The sequence below is a fragment of the Geotrypetes seraphini genome, chromosome 17 (genome assembly GCF_902459505.1).
Source record: "Geotrypetes seraphini chromosome 17, aGeoSer1.1, whole genome shotgun sequence".
NCBI lineage: Eukaryota > Metazoa > Chordata > Amphibia > Gymnophiona > Dermophiidae > Geotrypetes > Geotrypetes seraphini.
Genome location: NC_047100.1, coordinates 22,569,147 through 22,589,034, shown reverse-complemented (window position 1 = coordinate 22,589,034; position 19,888 = coordinate 22,569,147). Strand labels below are relative to the sequence as shown.

Sequence of the window (19,888 nt, the reverse complement as noted above, 5' to 3'; positions counted from 1 at the left end):
TTTGTTTTCAATCTACTACTTAGTAGCTCCATTGCATTCCCTCTAGTTCTAGTATTTTTTGAAAGAGTAAACGAGCAATTCACGTCTACTTGTTCCACTCCACTCAATATTTTACACTATCTTAACTTCCCCGAGTCTTCTCTTCTCTGAGCCGCTTTAGACTTTCCTCATAGGAGAAGTTGTCCCATCCCTTTTATTATTTCCGTCGCCCTTCTCTGTACCTTTTCTAATTTCACTATATCTTTTTTGAGAACTGCATATACAGTATTCGAGGTGCGGCCACGCCACAGAGTGATGACAAAGGCATGATACCATTTTTATTTTCCGTTCCTTTCCTGATAATTCCTAGCTTTCTTAGCCGCTGTTGCACCCTGAGCTTAGCGTTTCATTGTGTCCTTAGCAATGACACCTAGATCCTTTTCCTGGGCGGCGACTCTTAACGTGGAACCCGGCATCGCATAGCTGCAGTTTGCGCTCTTCTTTCCCACATGCGTCGCTTTGCGTTTGCTCACATTAAACGTCATCTGCCATTTTGATGCCCAGCCTTGCGATTTTTCGCAATCCTTTTGTGATCTAACAACTTTGTAGCATCAAGAAATTTTTTTTTTTGTCCGCGAGATGCTTTTCGTGGACTAATGTGATGCATATAGCACAGTGTCTTCATGTCCATTATTTAAAAGGAAGAAAAAGATTTGTAAGCCTGGATGAGAAAAGACCCTTTCTTGAGTGTCTGACCCCTGGGGTCGGTAGTATGTTTTGTTTTGTTCTTCTCATATCTTTATTCAGTTCCATCAACAAGAGATACAACCAGTAAAAACCAGTCAAACAAGAACAAACTGTCCAAAATCACAGTGCAGATAAAAACATACTATAAACAGTACGAGCATGAGGAGCTTTTTACATTATACCCTTAAGGAAGAAACCCTCCCATCTTCTGTGTCATCAGAAAATGTAATTATCTCAGGGGTACCTTCAGAGGGTGGGATCTTCAAAGGGTCCAGGGGGCCTATGGAAATAGGGATCTTCAGGGCTAGTCTTTGCAGAGAGGGGAAGAGCATTGTTCTGATGGTTGAGCTTTGTCCCCAGTGGCTTAATGAGGGGGAGGCAGGGTCCACCCTGGGTGCCATCTTGATAGGGACACGGCACCCATCCTCTTCTCCACCCCCCCCCCCACTCCCTTTCCCTGTGCCTCTGTAACGTTCCTGGCGTGAGAGCAACCCTCCCCCCAACCCGATATCACACCAGCATCGGCTCTTCTTTTGACATCACTTCTTGGATGGGCACCTAGGAAGTGATGTCAGAGGGAGAGCCCACGCAGGCACGAGAGCAGATTGGCGGTTGCTGCTCATGCCAGGAACGTTACAGAGGCACAGGGGAAGGGAAGCAACATTTGCGCACCTCAGTGGGGGAGAGCGTATACGGATGGGGGGGGGGGGGGGACAGGCGAGGGGTGCCTCTCGCCCTCACTACGCTATTGTTTGTTCCCCTTTAAGAAAGGTTCCCTGAGAACATGGGGTCATGGATTAGTGGCCCCACGCGCCCACAGGGCAGAATAATGTAGCTTGCGAGGTTTATCGCAAGTTGAGTTACTCATTTCCCACAGGAGTCACTAGCCTGTGGTAGAGTTACCGAGGGTTAGTGGCACCTAGAATAAACTAAATTGCAGTAAAATTTCATTTTTCACTTCTTCATGGTAACTGCCCACTGTAAAACTTATGTATAAACTGATGCAAAGCAGCTGATATAGGCATGCTTGGAACAGGGCTCTATATCTCTTTTGTGCATACCTCAGAAACATTACGCTTGCCTAGAGCGTGGCGGTGGTAGCAGCTCCGACGCTCATAGAATTCCTACGAGTGTTGGTTGCTGGCGCTAAAAAACGCGCTACGCTTGGACAGAATCGCTAACCTGCTCAAGAGAAACTCTCCGATCCACGGCCAGAATTCATGCATCAACTGCTTATCCCCTACACACCTACCAGAACACTCCGATACCATCACCCCGACAAATAATATACGATGGCGCTCGCTCATCAATATTTTCGATCTCAGCTCCCCCCCCCCCCCAGTTATGGAATTCAATGCCTTTACACCTCCGGGAAGAAAAAGATCTAGAGAGATTTAAATGGAACTTCAAGACTTTTTTTTGTTCAAAGACGCCTTCGACCTCTAACGTAACCTCCTGATTCTGTCTCCTCTCACAGATGTAATTTACCTCTCCCGTATGCACTTATCTTTTATGTCTTCCTCTCCTATTTAATATTGTATTTCTCCCCTGTAGCCCATCGTTTCCAAAGTCCGTCTATATTGTGTCTTGAACTGTTATCGTAATGACTATTGTTCGTACATCCTTCCATTTTATGATTTTATTAGTGTAAGCCGCTTAGAAATTTTATAAGAACATAAGAATAGCCCAGTAGCCCATTCTCACGGTGGCCAATCCAGGTCCCTAGCACCTGGCCAAAACCCAAGGAGTAGCAACATTCCAGCATCTCAAAGAACAGCAAGATTCTGGAACTCCAATGAGAGCAACGTTCCAGAGCTGAGATTGTGATGTCATAATGCCTCCGAGCCAACCTCATCAGTGATGTTACAATGGTTTAACTGTCCTATACTTGGCGCCTAAGAACAGCCATACTTGGTCAGACCAATGGTCCATCTAGCCTAGTAGCCTGTTCTCACGGTGGCCAATCCAGGTCTCTAGTACCTGACCAAAACCCAAGGAGTAGCAACGTTCCAGCATCTCAAAGAACAGCAAGATTCCGGAACCCCAATGAGAGCAACGTTCCAGAGCTGAGATTGTGATGTCATAATGCCTCCGAGCCAACTTCATCAGTGATGTTACAATGGCTTAATTGTCCTATACTTGGCACACGTAAGAGCGTAAGAACAGCCACACTGGGTCAGACCAATGGTCCATCTAGCCCAGTAGCCCATTCTTACGGTGGCCAATCTAGGTCACTAGTATCTGGCCAAAACTCAAGGAGTAGCAACATTCCATGCTACCAATACAGGGCAAGCAGTGGCATCCCCCATGTCTTTCTCATTAATAAACTATGGACTTTTCCTCCAGGAACTTGTCCAAACTTTTCTTAAAACCAGCTACGCTGTCCACTCTTACCACAATCTCTGGCAACACGTTCCGGAGCTTAACTATTCTTGGAGTGAAAAAAAAAAATGTCGTCCTCTTCGTTTTAAAAGTATCTCCCTGTAACTTGCAAGTGTTAGAATAACCTACATTATCCTGGTTAATATAGTCCAAGCTTGGCTGCTTCTGGAACACCTTCAAGTATATTTTGTTGGGTGCTTGGGAAGAAGACATGCTGTGAAAGCCATGTGGGGGAAATGGTGGACAGATCTTGCCTATACTAGTCTTGTTCTAGGCTCGGCCATATCAACTCAGCACGTTTAACTGGGCAAGAGAGGCTCCTGGCGGCTAAAGCCCTTTAAATGCCGACCCCCCCTAAGTTGTCATCGTCAACGTGAATGATGGAAACCGGGCAAAGTAACCTGCAAATTTACATGGTCTTGTCTATTCTTAGAATTTATTGACTGCCATCATAAAACTTAATGGATGGCTCTTGAATGAAGGGAAGGTTAACCCTGCACCCTTTGTAATTTCTGCCGTGCCGCAGTTGTCTGAGTTACATCCTGACACTTTACAGTGTTGGAACAATCTCTTGAGTAAATGAGAAAGAGTCGCAGCCACTCGGAGCCATCTGTTATCCTGAATCGTATATTACAAGAGTTTAAGACGACTGAAATGTCAAAGTGTGATGCTCGGGGACTCATCAGATATGCCGCTTATTTCATCCAAGGCAGACTAATATTATTGCTATAAGACAATACAGAATGATTTGCTCAGTTCTAAAGCTGTGTCGGACGTATTCTTTGTCTTAACAACAGAAAATTAGAAGGAAGGTAACTTAGTAACAGATGGCGGATACAGGCCAGCGTGGTCAGTCTAGTCTGCCAGTACCGTGGCTAGATTTGCACTGGTGCCACTTATCACTTATATAGTGCTGAAAGGCGTCTGCAGGGCTGTACATTTTGATATTTATAGACGGTCCCTGCTTGGAAGAGCTTACAATCTAACTTGGGACAGACAGACATGACATATAAGGTTGGGGATGCAGAACCCAAGGTGAGAGGAGTTAGGAGTTGACGGCAGTTGAAGGCAGTCAAAGGCTGGTGTTTGACATTTAACAAACAGCCCATTTTCCTTACGTCGTTCTCTGTTTTCTTGACCTTGTTTGCCGTGGCGTAGTAAGGAGCCTTCCTAAGGGCATTGCACCCCTCCTCCTCTCTGTCCTCCCCCCCTGCTCCTCTCCTCTCTTTTCTGCGTGTGCATGCCCCTTGCCTTCCCCTGTACTCTTTTTTTTTTACTTCCTCTGCGTGCGGTTGCTGCCCGCGTCGGCATCAGTGCTTTCTCTGACGTCGCATCCGGCACCCGCACCTAGCAAATGCCGTCAAAGGGCATGCTGACACCGACGTGGGCATGCAGCTCACACCGAAGAAGTTAAAAAGGTACGGGGAAAGGGAAGGAGAGGGGCACGCATGTAGCCGGAGGGGGGGGGGGGAGCGTATAGGCGGGGAGCACCACTCGCCTTTACTACGCCACTTCTTTGTTTGGGTCCCCCATTGATTGTGAATCTCCTTTTTGGACTTGCTGGGTTCCATAGCGCATATAGTTTCAGCCACGTGCTAAAAGAGCTTACATGCATTCATTTTGAAATGGATGTGTGCTCTTTTGCCTTCAGTGCCTACACAGATTGTAGGTGCAAAATTGCAAACTACATAGCTGTTTCTAGCACACACATGTGCACTGCTAATTTTTGGTCGATTGAGCCCATGGCATGACACTGAATATCCAGTGCTAACTGCAACTGCACTGGCCACCAGAGCTTATGTGGGTCCCTATGTTCAGCTAGGACCCACATCACACATTTTGGCAGACCTGAGCCAATCAGGAACTTAGCCCCTCCCCCAATGCATGCCGGTGATGCACTAGGAGGAGCCTAAGGCCTAGATTGGCTCAGGCGCCTAAGGCCCTTCCCCTAGGGGAGAGGCCTTAGGTGCCTGAGCCAGTTAGGACCTTGGGTCCCTTCCAGTGCTTCCAGGATGCACTGGGAGGGGAAGGGCCGCCCTTATGAAGAGGCAGCCCTTTGAGACAGGAAGGAGTGGGCATCCCTCCTGCCTGATTTTTGATGAAAAGTAAGGGGGGGGGCGGTGTTGGGGGTGGAGGATTCTGGAGCTGGGGGGAGTCTGAACCCCCCCCAGCCCACTAAACCCCCAAGATTTTGTGGGAGGGGAGATTGGAAGGTGGGGGCGCTTGGTGTCTGGGGTGTCGGAGGGAAGAGAAGGCGGGTGCTCGGCAAGGGGTCGGAGAGGAGAAGAGGTGCCAGCGCCCCCACCAAGGTGGAACACTCCCCCCCTGCCACCTCCCCTCATTACGCCACTGTTGCTGTGTCTGCAACCCCTCAGGCTGTCTTGAGGAGCGGAAGACCTCACGGTGGCTTCTTGAGTGGCGGTCTTCTACGTCAGTGATTCCCAACCCTGTCCTGGAGGAACACCAGGCCAATCGGGTTTTCAGGCTAGCCCTAATGAATATGCATGAGAGAGACTTGCATATGATGGAAGTGATAGGCATGCAAATTTGCTTCATGCATATTCATTAGGGCTAGCCTGAAAACCCAATTGGCCTGGTGTTCCTCCAGGACAGGGTTGGGAACCACTGTTCTACGTGGCACTGCGCAGCACTGTGACTAAGCCATCAGGCAAGTTCCGAACACGTTTAAAAGATTTGACCGTTTTCAAGAATGTATTAAATAGTCTAGTCCCTTTTTGGAAGGAATTTGTGAATGGAAATAGATGAAAACTTGTGACGAGGAAAGGGAAATTTTGGAGCATTCATGAAAGCAAGACGAAAGCAATTTACCGCAATTATAGAAGAATGTAGGTTGCTGCACGGTACAACTCATTTCATTTTATGTGGCACTTTTCCAGACGAGATTTGAAAGAGCTTTATAAAGCTGCCACTTCCGAAACAGTCCTGCAGCAAAGAAAAGCGAGAGTAGGGTTACCGGAACCCAGAAATGAAGTCCCACCCCCCCAGCCCCGCCCACTTCTGTTCTGCCCCGCCCCAAAACCTCTTCTCTCTCTCCTCCAGCTCAGAGCCCCCCGTCTGGAGGGCGGACGTGATGCAACAACAACATCACACACATGAGCGCGAACATGTGACATGATCGCGTCACACACGCGCAGGGTCGGAGGCCCTCCAGACGGGGCCCTGCACTTAAAAACCTGGACAGGCTCCGAGACTGTCCTCTAAAAAAGAGGACATGTACGTCTGGACCGTGCTTGCTTGAATTGAATTACAGTACTTGCTTTCTCTCTGAGCTCGGGGGGAGGTACAATTATGTGCAGTAGGTAATTGCCCTCTGAAGAGGGATTACAACCTATTTTAGTACCTAGCGAATGGAAAGCTAAGTGACTTTCCCAAGGTCACAAGCAAGGTGAAAGGGATTTAAACCCTAGACCTCAGACCAAGCTGCCCCCGAACTCCTGGCGTTGCATTAGTCAAATAGCATTGCTGTTATTACAAGAGCACAGCAGCAAAGAAAGAAAGATTGGACCAATATAGGGTTACCATATGGCTCCAGAAAAAAGGAGGACGGATTGAGACATCCGGGTTTTACTTCCAGTGCTTTCAGTGGAATTAAACCCAGATGTCTCAGTCTGTCCTCCTTATTTCCATAGCGTTCAATGAAAGTAAAATCCGGATGTCTCAATCCGTCCTCCTTTTTCTGGAGCCATATGGTAACCCTACATATCCATAATAATAAAAGGCTAAGCGCGCAAGCGCTTTTCAAAAATCGTGATTCCTGATGGCGTGAGGTGTGCCTCTGTGTCGCACCTCACGGCGCCTGCGCTAGCTGGAGGCGCGTGTTCCAGAGACTCCTCCCTCCCGCTGCCGCTGCTTTTCAAAGCGGCCTGCTGAGGTTCGCCAGCTGCTGTAGCGAACCTCGCAGGCCGCTCTCCACCTTCCCGATGCAGGTAAAAAAGGAAATCCAGGTAGGACGGAGGCTGCGATCGGCAGCGACTGCTACTACTCCTCCAGCCGCCTAGCTCCTCTCCGCCGGCCCCGGACGGCAGCCCCCTCCACCCTGTCCTGATCACGAGGGAGACTGTGCAAGGGGAAAGGGAGGAAGTGTCTCTAGCACCCTGTTAATGTAACGGGCTTAAAGGGCTAGTGCAGTTATAATAAGGTAGAAGAACTAAGGCCAGTACTGGGCAGACTTGCATGGTCTGTGTCCCGTATGTGGCCATTCAGTTGAGGATGGGCTGGGAGGGTTTAGCTGGGCTGGAGTGAGCTTTGACGGAAACAAACAGTCTGAGGGGGGAGTGGGCTTATGTACCCGTGCAGTTGCTAATCTATGAGGAAACGAAGCAGTGAAGAAGTTGAAAACCTGCCACAGTTTCAGCTCCTGAAGACGCAGTAATAGCGAAACGTGGTGCTCCGTCGGGCTGGCTGGACGCAGTCTGAATTGGAGCGAGAAGGCGTTCTAACAGCTTTGTCTAAGAATCAATATATGCTGGTTGGAACATGGGAGAAATGAAATAATACACCCAGACTATGATGTGGAACAGCTTTATTTTCATCAGAAAAGGCTTGGGAATGGATTGAGTACAAAGCTCCGGGTTTTCTTCCACTGTATTGTGGGATAATACAGATTTTAGTAACTGGAAGTGCAATATGGATTCATTTATGTTTTAATGTATAATATAGTGTTAAGATTTGTGTTATTTAATAAAAATACAGTGTATTTAAATTTAAAAAAAAAACCTGTCTAGTTATATTATATATATTAAATACTTTTTGAGATAAGTAATTGGTTAATTGTACCCTGCTTTGTAGTGTTGGTAGTCATAGAATATAATGGGCGCCTTAGCATTTAGTAAAAGCCCCTCATAAATTCCAATCCAGAATGTTCCTCAAGCACTAAATTAATTGGGAAAAAGTTGCCTAACTTTTTACTCTAAAAAAAATTATTTTTTTTTATAGACCAAATTATAGATTCATTTCTTATTTCTAAAAACATAACTTGGTCACAATGGAATCGTTTCTGATTCTGTTTTATCGGACTAGGCCAGGGGTAGGCAAGTCCGGTCCTCGAGAGCCGGAGCCAGGTCAGGTTTTCGGGATCTCCACCACGAATATGTACGAGATGGATTTGCATGCGCTGCCTCCTTGAGATGCAAATCTATCTCGGGCATATTTATGGTGGAGATCCCGAAAACCTGACCTGGCTCCGGCTCTCGAGGACCGGAATTGCCTACCCCTGGACTAGGTTAATACATTTCAAGAGTTACGCACGTTTGGTTTTTGTTTTTTTTTCAACAGGTTCAGTGCAAGAATAGGTATCGCTTTCATCTAGTTGGTTGACCTTTATCTGTTGTCTCCGAACTAACTGACCATGTCTTTAATCTCTTACTGCTGTTCTTGGATAATGACAGCGCTGACCTTTCCACCTCAGTGGCGTTCTCATACTTTCTTTTTATTACAGGGCATGGAAACCACAGGAGAAAAAACAAGCGGAAAATCAGGGCACAGTTCTGGCAAGAAGGCAGTGTATTTTCAGACGTAGAGGCGTTGGAAAGGAGCGTATCGGAAAGCCAGTTGCCTACGTACAACAAGACTGGCGCAGCAAAAGAAGCCCAGGGGCACAGAAGAGCAAAGCGCTTTTTATCGTACCCTCGATATGTGGAAGTAATGGTGGTGGCGGACAACAGAATGGTTGACTATCATGGTGCTAACCTAGAGCATTACATTTTAACGTTAATGTCTATAGTAAGTACAAGCGTGGCGATGCGTTTTGCTTTCCATGATCATTTACAGCTTCATAAATTAGTGTCTCAGACGCTTTCAGGTCTATGTTGATGCCAATTTTAGTAAAGTACTATTCATGTTGTAGGGAGCTTTTTGGAACTCCCAGGTTGACATTTGCAGGGTATAAGAAACAATATGTTATGGCATGCAGTGGCGTAGAAAAGGAGGGGTGGGGCGGTCCGCCCCAGGCACCATGTTGGTGGGAGTGCCGGCAACCTTCATCCTCTCCGCCCCCCTCCCCTCCCCCATACCTTTACTCATTCCCCACTGCAAGCAACGACTTCAAAGTGTTCCTCGCGACTGGGTCAGCTCTCCCGCTGACATCACTTCCGGTTGCCCTGCATAGGAAGTGACGTCGGAGGGAGAGCCGCCGGGGTTTGCGAGGAACATATTGAAGTTGTTACTCGTGACAGTGAACAACGGGAGGTACAGAGGGAAGGGGGGGGCATGCGGCAGGGGGGATTGGGGAAGGAGTTGGGGGGGGGCGGAGATGTAGGCGGGGGAGGGGCACCTCCACCCTGGGTGCCTTTCGGCCTCACCGCGCCACTGATGGTATGGCATAATGCAGATTGGCAGCAATAAAACTGTACCAGCATTCTATGAATTAATTTTATCTGTCTCTTGTCGCTTATTTTCTCTTCGTTTAGCTGCTAATCTTTTCTTGCCCTGGTACGGCGTCTCAAATGCTTTAGCAAAAACAACTTGCAGGGAAGGGCGAGGATGAATGACAGATCAAATAGAGGATTTAGTGAATGCCAAAATTCTATCGCAAACTCTAGGGTTACCATATTAAAAAAAAAAATATCCCACTCTGCCCCGCCTCCAGCCCTAGCCAGTTCCGCCTCCAGCCCCACCTCCATCCCTGCCCTGCCCCCAGAAAGCCTTCTCTCTTTGCCACGAGCTCGGGCCGCGTCTGGAGGGCATGAAGCATGCGCGGATGTGTGCGATGTCATCCAAGCATGCTCAGAGGCCCTCCAGATGCAGCTGGAGCGTGTAGGGAGCCCAGACAGTCCCCTAGAAAGAGGACATGTCTGGGTTTTTCTGGTAACCCTAACAAAACTCCATAGCGCACATCGTAAAATAGGCTATATTTTTCATTATTTTTACAGTAAGGCTCAGATTCTCTAGACGGGGCTGATTTTTCAGGCACCGGTAGGTGCCCGAACTCAGTGAAAAATGCGTTTAAACATTTTTCACTGATTTTCAAGGTCCCTACCCGCGCCAGTGGCTCAGTAAGTGGGTGCGTTCTGGCCCGGACGCAGTACCCCTCCTCTTCTCCGCCCTCCCCGCTCCTCTCTTTGCCACACGGTGAGCCCCTTGCTTTCCCCCAAACCTTTTTTTTTTTTTTTGCTTCCCCGGCACGAGGTTGCTGCCCCCGTCGACATCGGCTCTCTCTCCGACATCACTTCTGGGACCCGCACCTAGGAAGTGACATCAAAGGGTGAGATGGCGCGGGCATGCTGCTCATGGTGGACAAGTTGAAAAAATACAGGGAAAGGGGTGGGGAAGCGGGCGGGGGAGGGGGAGTCCAGACTGTCTTCTGAAAAGAGGACATGTCCGTGTTTTCCCAGACGTCTTGCAACCCTAGGCGCACCTGTACAGCTAGGCTGCTACTTTGGCCGTATTGGGCATGAAGTTAGGACACGGGAGCAAGCGTGATTTGAGAGAGCAAATGACGCTGCATTTGATAATGGTTGCGCCAGATGTTGCGGCAGCATCGGCGCCAATCGGAATGTAAGCACTGGCAGCGAAAGGGTGGTAACAGGTGCCCTGACAGCTGCACGGGCCATAGGCACCAGGTAACGTAGGAACTAGAGAATGACACGGTGACAAAATTCATCACCGTTCCCGTCCCCGCGGATAACCGCGGGAAATAATCCCACGTCATTTTCTAGTGTCTATTTCAACCTCAGTCCTTCTACACCAGCATTCTTCAGAGCAAAGCTTGAGGGTCAGTGGTTGTGGCCATTCATACTCTGATTCTTATGGGAGCCAAGGATAATGAAGCCATTGTGACATCACTGATGTGATTGGCTCTTAGGCACTGGTGGAATGAGGCATTATGACATCACAATATCTGCTCTGGATACCAGAGACTGTCATTCTTTAGTGTCTATTTCAACCTCAGTCCTTCTACACCAGCATTCTTCAGAGCAAAGCTTGAGGGTCAGTGGTTGTGGCCATTCATACTCTGATTCTTATGGGAGCCAAGGATAATGAAGCCATTGTGACATCACTGATGTGATTGGCTCTTAGGCACTGGTGGAATGAGGCATTATGACATCACAATATCTGCTCTGGATACCAGAGACTGTCATTCTGTAGTGTCTGTTTCAACCTCGGTCCTTCTACACCAGCATTCTTCAAAGCAAAGCTTGTGGGTCAGTGGCTGAGCCCATTCGTACTCTGATTCTTATGTGAGCCAAGGATAATGAAGCCATTGTGACATCACTGATGTGATTGGCTCTTAGGCACTGGTGGAATGAGGCATTATGACATCACAATATCTGCTCTGGATACCAGAGACTGTCATTCTGTAGTGTCTGTTTCAACCTCGGTCCTTCTACACCAGCATTCTTCAAAGCAAAGCTTGCGGGTCAGTGGTTGTGGCCATTCATACTCTGATTCTTCCCTCTCTCCTTAAAGAATGACATGAAGATGGTTTCCTGCGGTTATCCGCGGGGACGGGGACGGTGATGAATTTTGTCACCGTGTCATTCTCTAGTAGGAACGTAGCAGATGATGGCAGATAAAGAAGACCTGTATGGTCCAACCAGATAAATTCGTAGCAGAAAGAGGCAGTGGAGGGGGAAGAAAAAAATGTGTGACTGGGTAGGAGAATGTGAGAGAGGGGCTGTTAGAGACGGTTGGGGGACCATGAGCATGAGAGAGAAGCTCTTCAGGGGTTAAAGAGGGATCAGCTAGTGAGAAGTATCAGGATGATATAGGGGAAAATTCTAAAGAGCTCTTCAGCTTGGAGAAGAGACAGCTGAAAGGAGGGTGTCAGGTCAAAAGCGCGCCGGGACAAAGGCGCGCCCAGACAATTGAGCGCAGCGTGGGGGTGCGCGCTGCAGAAAACTACTGTTTTTAGGGCTCCGACGGGGGTGCGTGGGGGGGAACCCCCCACTTTACTTAATAGAGATTGTGCCGCGTTGTCGGGGGTTTGGGGGGTTGTAACCCCCCACATTTTACTGAAAACTTCACTTTTTCCCTGTTTTTAGGGAAAAAGTTAAGTTTACTGTAAAATGTGGACGGTTACAACCCCCCAAACCCCCCACAACACCAGCGCGATCTCTATTAAGTAAACTGGGGGGGGGGCTCCCCAACAAAACCCCCCGTCGGATCCCCTAAAAACTGTAATTTTCTTTGGCGCGCGCCTCCGTCTTGCGCTCAGTTGTCGGCGCGCGCCTTTGTCTTTCGCGGGGTCGTCTATGAACCGAAAGGAGATATGATAGAGGTCTATGAAAACATGAATGGAGTGGAATGGGCAGACGTGAATTGTTTGTTTACTCTTTTGAAGCGTACAGCGACCAAGGGGCGCGGAGTTGTACATTTGGAACAAATCAGAGGAAATATTTTTTTTCACTCCATATATAATTAAGCTCTGGAATTTGTTGCCAGAGAATGTGGTAAAAGCCATTAGCACAGCAGGTCTGAAAACCAGTTTGGACAAGTTCTTAAAAGAAAAGTCCCTAAAACATTGTTAAGGTGGACTTGGGGATAACCCACTGCTTATTCGTGTGATAAGCAGCATGAAATCTCTTTTAGTCTTTTGGGATCTTGCCATGTTTTCCAACGTATGACCTGGATTGGCCACTGTTGGAAAGAGGATACTGGGCTTGATGGACTTTTTGCTCTGTCCCAGTAAGGCAATGCTAAAAAGAGAGGGGGTTGCACTAGGAGTGGGTGTATTTTTGAGAACCTCTCAGTGGTGGATATTGGAAGCAAGAGAGAACAGGAGAGAGGGTGGGGATTGAAGGGGGACGAACCCTTCCCTGAAGTTTGATTCTGTTAGTCTTTATTGGAAGAATAACTAGACATCCTGAATTTACATAAATATTTCTGCAATAGTTGTTCATTTGACGACCGATGAGTTGCAGGTTTCAGCTAGTTATGATATAATGAATCCTATACTTAGAAAGGTCTTCTTCAATAAAGTAGCTGACCTTCTAGAGTAGACAAAGGTAATGGTGCTTAAATTCTGAACTGCAGAATCTGATTGACTCGTTCAGGCTTAAGTACCTTTAAGCGGCCAGAATTATTTTCTAAGGTTCACATCTAATTGATCGCAATTACTAGTACTGCATAGAAACGTGTTTGGTTTTATGCATTACAAATAGTCTTGTTTGCTTCAAGAGGCCATGAAGAGTAAGGCCCTGGACCAGAGAATGACACTAGGACAAATTTTTTTCCCCGTCCCTGTAGGAACTCAATTTTCCCATCCCGTCCCTGTGAGTTTTTTTGCTGTTCCTTTCCCATTCCTGTAAGCTCTGCCTTAACTGCACAAGCCTGGAACACATGATTTTAAAGTGATTGAGGCTTGTGCAGATGAGGACGGAGCTTAGGCATTGGTGGAAGGGGCATTATGACATCACAATCTGAGCTCTAGAATGTTGCTACTTATGATCTTAAAGTGTTTGAGGCTTGTGCAGATGAGAACGGAGCTTAGGCATTGGTGGAAGGAGGCATTATGACATCACAATCGGAGCTCTAAAATGTTGCTACTTATGGTTTTAAAGGGTTTGAGGCTTGTGCAGATGAGGACGGAGCTTAGGCATTGGTGGAATGAGGCATTATGACATCACAATCTGAGCTCTAGAATGTTGCTACTTATGATCTTAAAGTGTTTGAGGCTTGTGCAGATGAGGACGGAGCTTAGGCATTGGTGGAAGGAGGCATTATGACATCACAATCGGAGCTCTAAAATGTTGCTACTTGTGGTTGTAAAGGGTTTGAGGCTTGTGCAGATGAAGACGGGGCTTAGGCATTGGTGGAATGAGGCATTATGACATCACAATCTGAGCTCTAGAATGTTGCTACTTAGGATCTTAAAGTGTTTGAGGCTTGGGCAGATGAGAACGGAACGGAGCAGAGCTTGCAGGAATGGGGCAGGGACAGAAATGGGAAAATGAATTTCTGCGGGGACGGGGAAAAATTTGTCCCCGTGTCATTCTCTACCCTGGACCATGAATTACAATTGCCCCCGAAGATTCTGTATGTAGATCACAAAAAAAGCAAACAGGATGCTAGGAATTATCATGTATCACTGTAATCCGTTCTGGGCTCCTGGGGAGGATGGGCTTGAAAACTCAAGAAAGAAAGAAATAACCATTAAGCAAAATAAAGACGTGCCGAGGGCATCAAGGGAATGGGAAGAGTTACCAGACATCCGGATTTACCCGGACAGCTTTTCAAAACCCAGGACTGCGTCGGGAGGGCATCTGCGCGGATTCAACATGGTGACATCACGCCTGCATGTGCGCATGCGCAGATGCCCTCCTGACGCGGTCCCGAGGACGAGAACAGGTTGAGGGGGGGCAGGGCTGGGGCGGAACGGGGCATGAGTTGGGCGGAACGGGGCAGGGTGGGCCTGGGGGGCGGGCCTATGTGTCCGGAGTTTACAGGAGTCAAACCTGGTAATCCTAGGAACGGGGGCACCACTGAGCTTTTTTTCCCCGTAGCTATCATGACCGTAACTCTTTCACCTATTATCCAACATGAATTTTAGTGTTTTTCTAATTGTTATAAATATATAGGATGTTTTGTTTCACCATTGCTGGCTAGTGCTTAGCGCATCAATTGGCCTTAATCCAGCCCTGCTTCCACCCGCTGTTTTATGTAGCTCCTTCCTGTGATCAAGGCTGTTTGGTTTTATCTGCCTCTAACTTACATGAGGCTTAGAATACCCTATAGAAATAAATGTCTCTATTGATCAAGATTATGTAATACCTTTTGGAGTCAACTTTCCAAATTCTCTATCCAATAATATCAAGATTTAAGTGGTTAAATCAACCCGTTTGAAAACGTAGGCGTGAAGCTAGGCTGTGGGGAGCCTAGTGTTGATTTTCAAAGCTCGGTGAATGAACGGAAGCCCTTAAACCTAGGCAGTCAAGTTATGGCCACCTAGATTGAACAAATCATATATAAGAGCTCATTTTCCTGTCCCTGCCCCATTCCTGCAAGCTCCGTCCTTAGCTACTTTCAAATCATAAGTTAAGGCAGAGCTTACAGGAATGGGGCAGGGACAGGAAAATGGCACAGGCATAAATTTGTCCCCGTGTCATTCTCTGGTCCAGGGCCCTACTCTTCATGGCCTCCTGTCTGCTAAAGTCTGCTAAAAAAATTCCAAAGTCCAAATATATTAGAGGAACCAGACGTCCATAATATAACCGAATTATTCACAAGACCACATACACCCAAGGCACTACTCGAATATCTTTTGCAGACATTCGATTCAGGGCGTAATAAGAGTCGGCCAGAAATTTGCAAAAAGCAATATGCGATTTACAGTGAAGGCTGTTGTGTGAAGCCCCCGAGGAAACTGAATAGTGATCCGGTTGGGTAACCATCGGGCAGAAGTTTAGTGCTCTTCGTGTATATTTTATCACACACGGTCGTGTCTACTGCAGCCTAGAGAATCATAAATCAACACCAGATTAGTAATTGCCTAAAAGACCAATGTCGAATGCACCACCCCAGGAAAGGCACGAAAGATATTCGAGTAGTGCCTTTGGGTGTATGTGGTCTTGTGAATAATTCAGTTATATTATAGAAGTCTGGTTTCTCGATATTTCCACCTAGATTTACAAACAGCTAAAAATGAAGGACCCGATATTCAAAATGAAGAGGCTTCTGCCCAGTTAAATTATGCTGGGTGGGTCAGGAGGGGATATTCCGAGGCACTGAATCATACGATGCCACTGAATAGCCCTTCTGATCACTATGGCACTGTTTCTGCTAGGGTGGTCTGGGGGCAGAGTCTGGTCAGAGCTGAGAGTTATGCAGGCATCGGAGATATTCTGTCCTGGTCCTCGTGGAACATAAAGAGCAATCCTAGCTTTGCCTGATTAGATATGGGGGTATGGCTCTGAATATCGGCCTTCGAGACTAATATTTGCTCCCACCAATTGAATATTAGTTTCATAAGTTCAGCTTCTTCTGCAAAACAACCCCTTTTGTGGCATTTGGTAATAGACGTAAGCGGGCATCAAAATGGACAGGCGCAGGACCTAATTTACTAAGACTTTTCTCCCATTCTGGGCCAATGGGGGAATGTTGTATGTATTAGGCCCATGAAGAAGGAAATGCCCATTTTGTAGAAACATCAAGAAGAAATGCCTCGAAATTTTATCTAGCAGAAAGCATATTAATCTCGTAAACATTCGATAACTCTTTCTTGAACCTGTCCAGAAGACCTCCAAGTTAGGTAAACAGACTGCCTTTCGGAATAGAGAGATCCAGAGAGAAAATCCTTCCAACAGTGGTCCAAGTTAAAGATTTGCAGTGCAGATCTTACATATATCTAAGTTAATTTATAGCAGCGGGTTCAACAGCAAATTGTATTTCTCCCTTTTCCCTACTGTTTTCGGTCCATCAATTGGAGTTTTTGTCTGTCGTCATGTTTTATACGATCACTTGTATTCCCCCTATTTTAATTGTAAATCGCTTAGAATTTTATGTAAAGCGATCAATCAAACTTTAATAAACTTGAATGGAGAAGGCACAGTCTTGTATTCGCTTGATGATTATTAATGACACTTATTTATTTTGATACAGGTAGCTTCTATCTATAAGGACCCAAGCATTGGAAATTTAATTAATATTATTGTTGTGAAATTAGTCGTGATCCAAAACGAACAGGTAACGACAACTTTTCTTTTCCTGTTTTTGTCTGAAAGCATCGTGCCAACTGCTAACTCTTAATGATTAAAATGCACCATTTTTGTTTTGTGTGTGTGTATACGGCTAGGAGGGGCCTTCTATATCTTTTAATGCCCAGACTACATTAAAAAACTTTTGTGTATGGCAACAGACCCAGAACTACCCCGATGACACTCACCACTCTCATCACGATACGGCTGTGCTGGTAACAAGGTATATATTTATTTTTCCAACTAATGCAGTGATTTGTCTGTTGTTGAACTATATTGGAAGACATAATTGTTTTGGGTGCAGATTAGAGAGTGACACGAGGACAAATTTTTCCCGGTCCCCGCAGGAACTCATTTTCCCATCCCAGAGTGTTCTTTTCCTGTCCCTGCCCTATTCCTGCAAACTCTGTCTTCGTCTGCACAAGCCTCAAACACTTTCAAATCGTAAGTGTTGGAGGTTTGTACGGTTAAAACAGAATTTACGGGAATCTAATCTTCTATTTGTGCGTCGCTCATACCTATACGGGCTCAAGGCGACTGTAAAGAGAGGTAAGAGGGGAGAGAAAGAGGAGGGAGAGAGAGGAGGTGGTTAGGTAGGAGGGAGCAGAAGGGGAGAGAGGAGGAAGGGAAAGGGAGAGAAAAGAGGGTAAAGGAGATTAAGTATCGAACAGATGGGTTTTCAGTTTGCTTCGGAAGACGATGTGGCAAGATTCAGTTCTGGTCTTTTCTGTAAGGCCATTCCAAGTTTTGACTCCTAAGCGTGGAGTGGAAAACTCGTTTATAGTGAAGATCTGGAGTGGATGGGAGATTTAGTAGCATCCAGTTGTGCGGGAAGTAGACCGTGCTGTTGACAAGAGTTGGATGAGTGGGGCCGCAGAGTTTCCATAACGTGTGCGGTGAATGATGCAAGATGGAATGGGACAGGGACAGCAATAAAACTCACGGGGACGGAGTAATTGAGTTCCTAAGGGGAAAATTTGTCCCCATGTCATTCTCTAGTGCAGATTAATGCACATGATATTTTTTTTTTTTTTAAATGGAAATCATTTCTCTTTCTCATCTCCTTTAGTTCTGATGCTTTGTCTGTAGCTGGGCCTGGAATTATTTCACTCTATAGCTTACGTCAACGTTTTAGGTCTTGTCCCTCTCCTATCTGATTACAGAAACGGTCTTTTCTGATCCCACTTGCAATCCTTTTTTATAATAATGTCTGGCTCTCCCTTGGAAGCTTCCTCTGCTGTCTGAGTGGATGAGCAGACTTTGGCAGGTCATTTCAAGTCGTCACAGAGGAAGGAGTTAGCCGGGACCAGAATACTGCTTCAGATCAGATGCCAAATGAAAGATTGGAGCTGGTGAAATAAGGAAAAATGAATGCTTACACTGGGATGCTGAATCATAAATCCCCGAAAGCTGGGTTAGCCTACCTCCTCCTCGTCATAAGCTAAACTTAAGTTTTCCACCTTGCTGTATCCCAATGCATTCTGCAGATTGACAGGCACCCAACCTTATTAGGACAGGGGTTAAAAAGCAGGACGAAGCTAGCATCTTACGATGACGTGAAGCCGCATTGGAAACGCTGGGATCGGTTTGGTCAAACTTGCTTCGTTGAAACCGTCTAGAGTTTTTGTAAACCTGCTATAAAACTCCAGTGCTAGTGCGTTTCCAGTGTATTCCTCTAGTATGAGCTCACATTGCAGTGAGTGAAATGTCCAGAAAATAGTTCTCGAGACAAAGACGTTTTTGTCATGATACAAACCTCCCAAGTAGAGTAGATTTATAGCTCTTGGAATTCTCGCCAAGCCATCTGCTTGAGTGGTTTGGCCGATTGGAGCCTCTTTGTGTGTGTCTCTGACCTGCAAGGAAGAGGGGTAGGGAGGTTTGAAAGGAGTGGTGATGCCCAAATACTCTGTTGATGTGGGAAGAATTATAAAGAGAAACTAAGTATGGTAATATATCAAGTCATTAGATGTCATGGAGCTTACAGGAGAGTATCAGTAGTTGGCAGTGGAAACCAGTAGCAGACTACAGTCACTAGGTGTCATTCACTGTACGTAGCAACCACGAAGAAAGCTTCTCGTACGGTTCATCCTGAATTTCACAAGGGTCAATATTCAAAGGTTCTTGACCGCTTAAATTGGTAGAAGTGGTAGAAAGCTGGAACGCTCTTCCAGAGGCTGTTATAAGGGAAAATACCCTCCAAGGATTCAAGACAAAGTTAGACAAGTTTCTGCTGAACAAGAACGTGCGCTGGTAGGGCTGGTCTCGGTTAGGGTGCTGGTCTTAGACCAGAGGGCCGCCGCGTGAGCGGACTGCTGGGCATGATGGACCACTGGTCTGACTCAGCAGTGACAATTCTTATGCCACCGATGTTCAGCCACACAACTCGGAGAGCGCTGCTGAGTCGGCCAAACCATAACTGGGCAGGAGAGAGTTCTAAGGACAGGAGCAGTGCCCACTCCTGTCCATTGGGGCTCCAGTCTTAAATTGACTGCTGGAACCCTTAGCCGTAGCCTTGCAGTACTCACTGGATCAGGATTAGGGGCAAAGTAGACCCAGTGGTGGTCGGAGCACCTGCTTCTCCTTTTGCATATCTTACGTGGGTCCTGGCTGAATACCGGTTGGGTCCTGAATAAGATTGGGTAGGCGACATATGCTAGCATGGCCCCAGAGGTTCAGTGCCGGTGACCTGACACGGCCTGGCATTAGATATCGGTGCCTAATTTTGCCCACAGCAGTCAGCATTTAAAAATCTCTTGACTGTCGCTGGCGGAATATTGATTGGACAGTAGAGTTTATAGCAAGGAAAATGAAATAAATGCACTTCGGAATCGGCAGGAATAAGAATGTGGCAGTATGGGGTTGGGTGTGCAAACTTGCAGATCATGCTTTGTAGAACTATTTTTAATTCATCTCTCTCTTGAACTGGGTTCAATTCCCACCACAAGCCCTTGTGACTCTGGCCAAGTCTCTTAACTCTCCATTGCTCCAGGCACAAGATAAGCACCTGCATATAATACTGTATGTAAACTGCTTGGATTGTAAATACAGAAAGGCAGTATATTGAGTCCCAGAGCCTTTTCCTTTTCTTTATGTCTATCTGTGTTCACATATCTGTGCATGTGTTCACG

The 19,888-nt window shown here is 46.7% G+C and overlaps 1 protein-coding gene across 10 annotated transcripts in view; it reads left to right on the top strand.

Annotated features, from left to right (window-relative positions):
* The window catches only part of ADAMTS9 (ADAM metallopeptidase with thrombospondin type 1 motif 9), a 385,044-nt gene that overhangs the window by 223,083 nt on the left and 142,073 nt on the right, over positions 1 to 19,888 (top strand). For all 10 annotated transcript variants that reach the window (XM_033926508.1, XM_033926507.1, XM_033926504.1 and 7 more), the window contains 3 exons: positions 8,567 to 8,850; positions 16,666 to 16,749; positions 16,859 to 16,983. In XM_033926508.1, the coding sequence (XP_033782399.1) occupies positions 8,567 to 8,850; positions 16,666 to 16,749; positions 16,859 to 16,983 (493 nt within the window). The remainder of the gene's footprint in view (positions 1 to 8,566; positions 8,851 to 16,665; positions 16,750 to 16,858; positions 16,984 to 19,888) is intronic.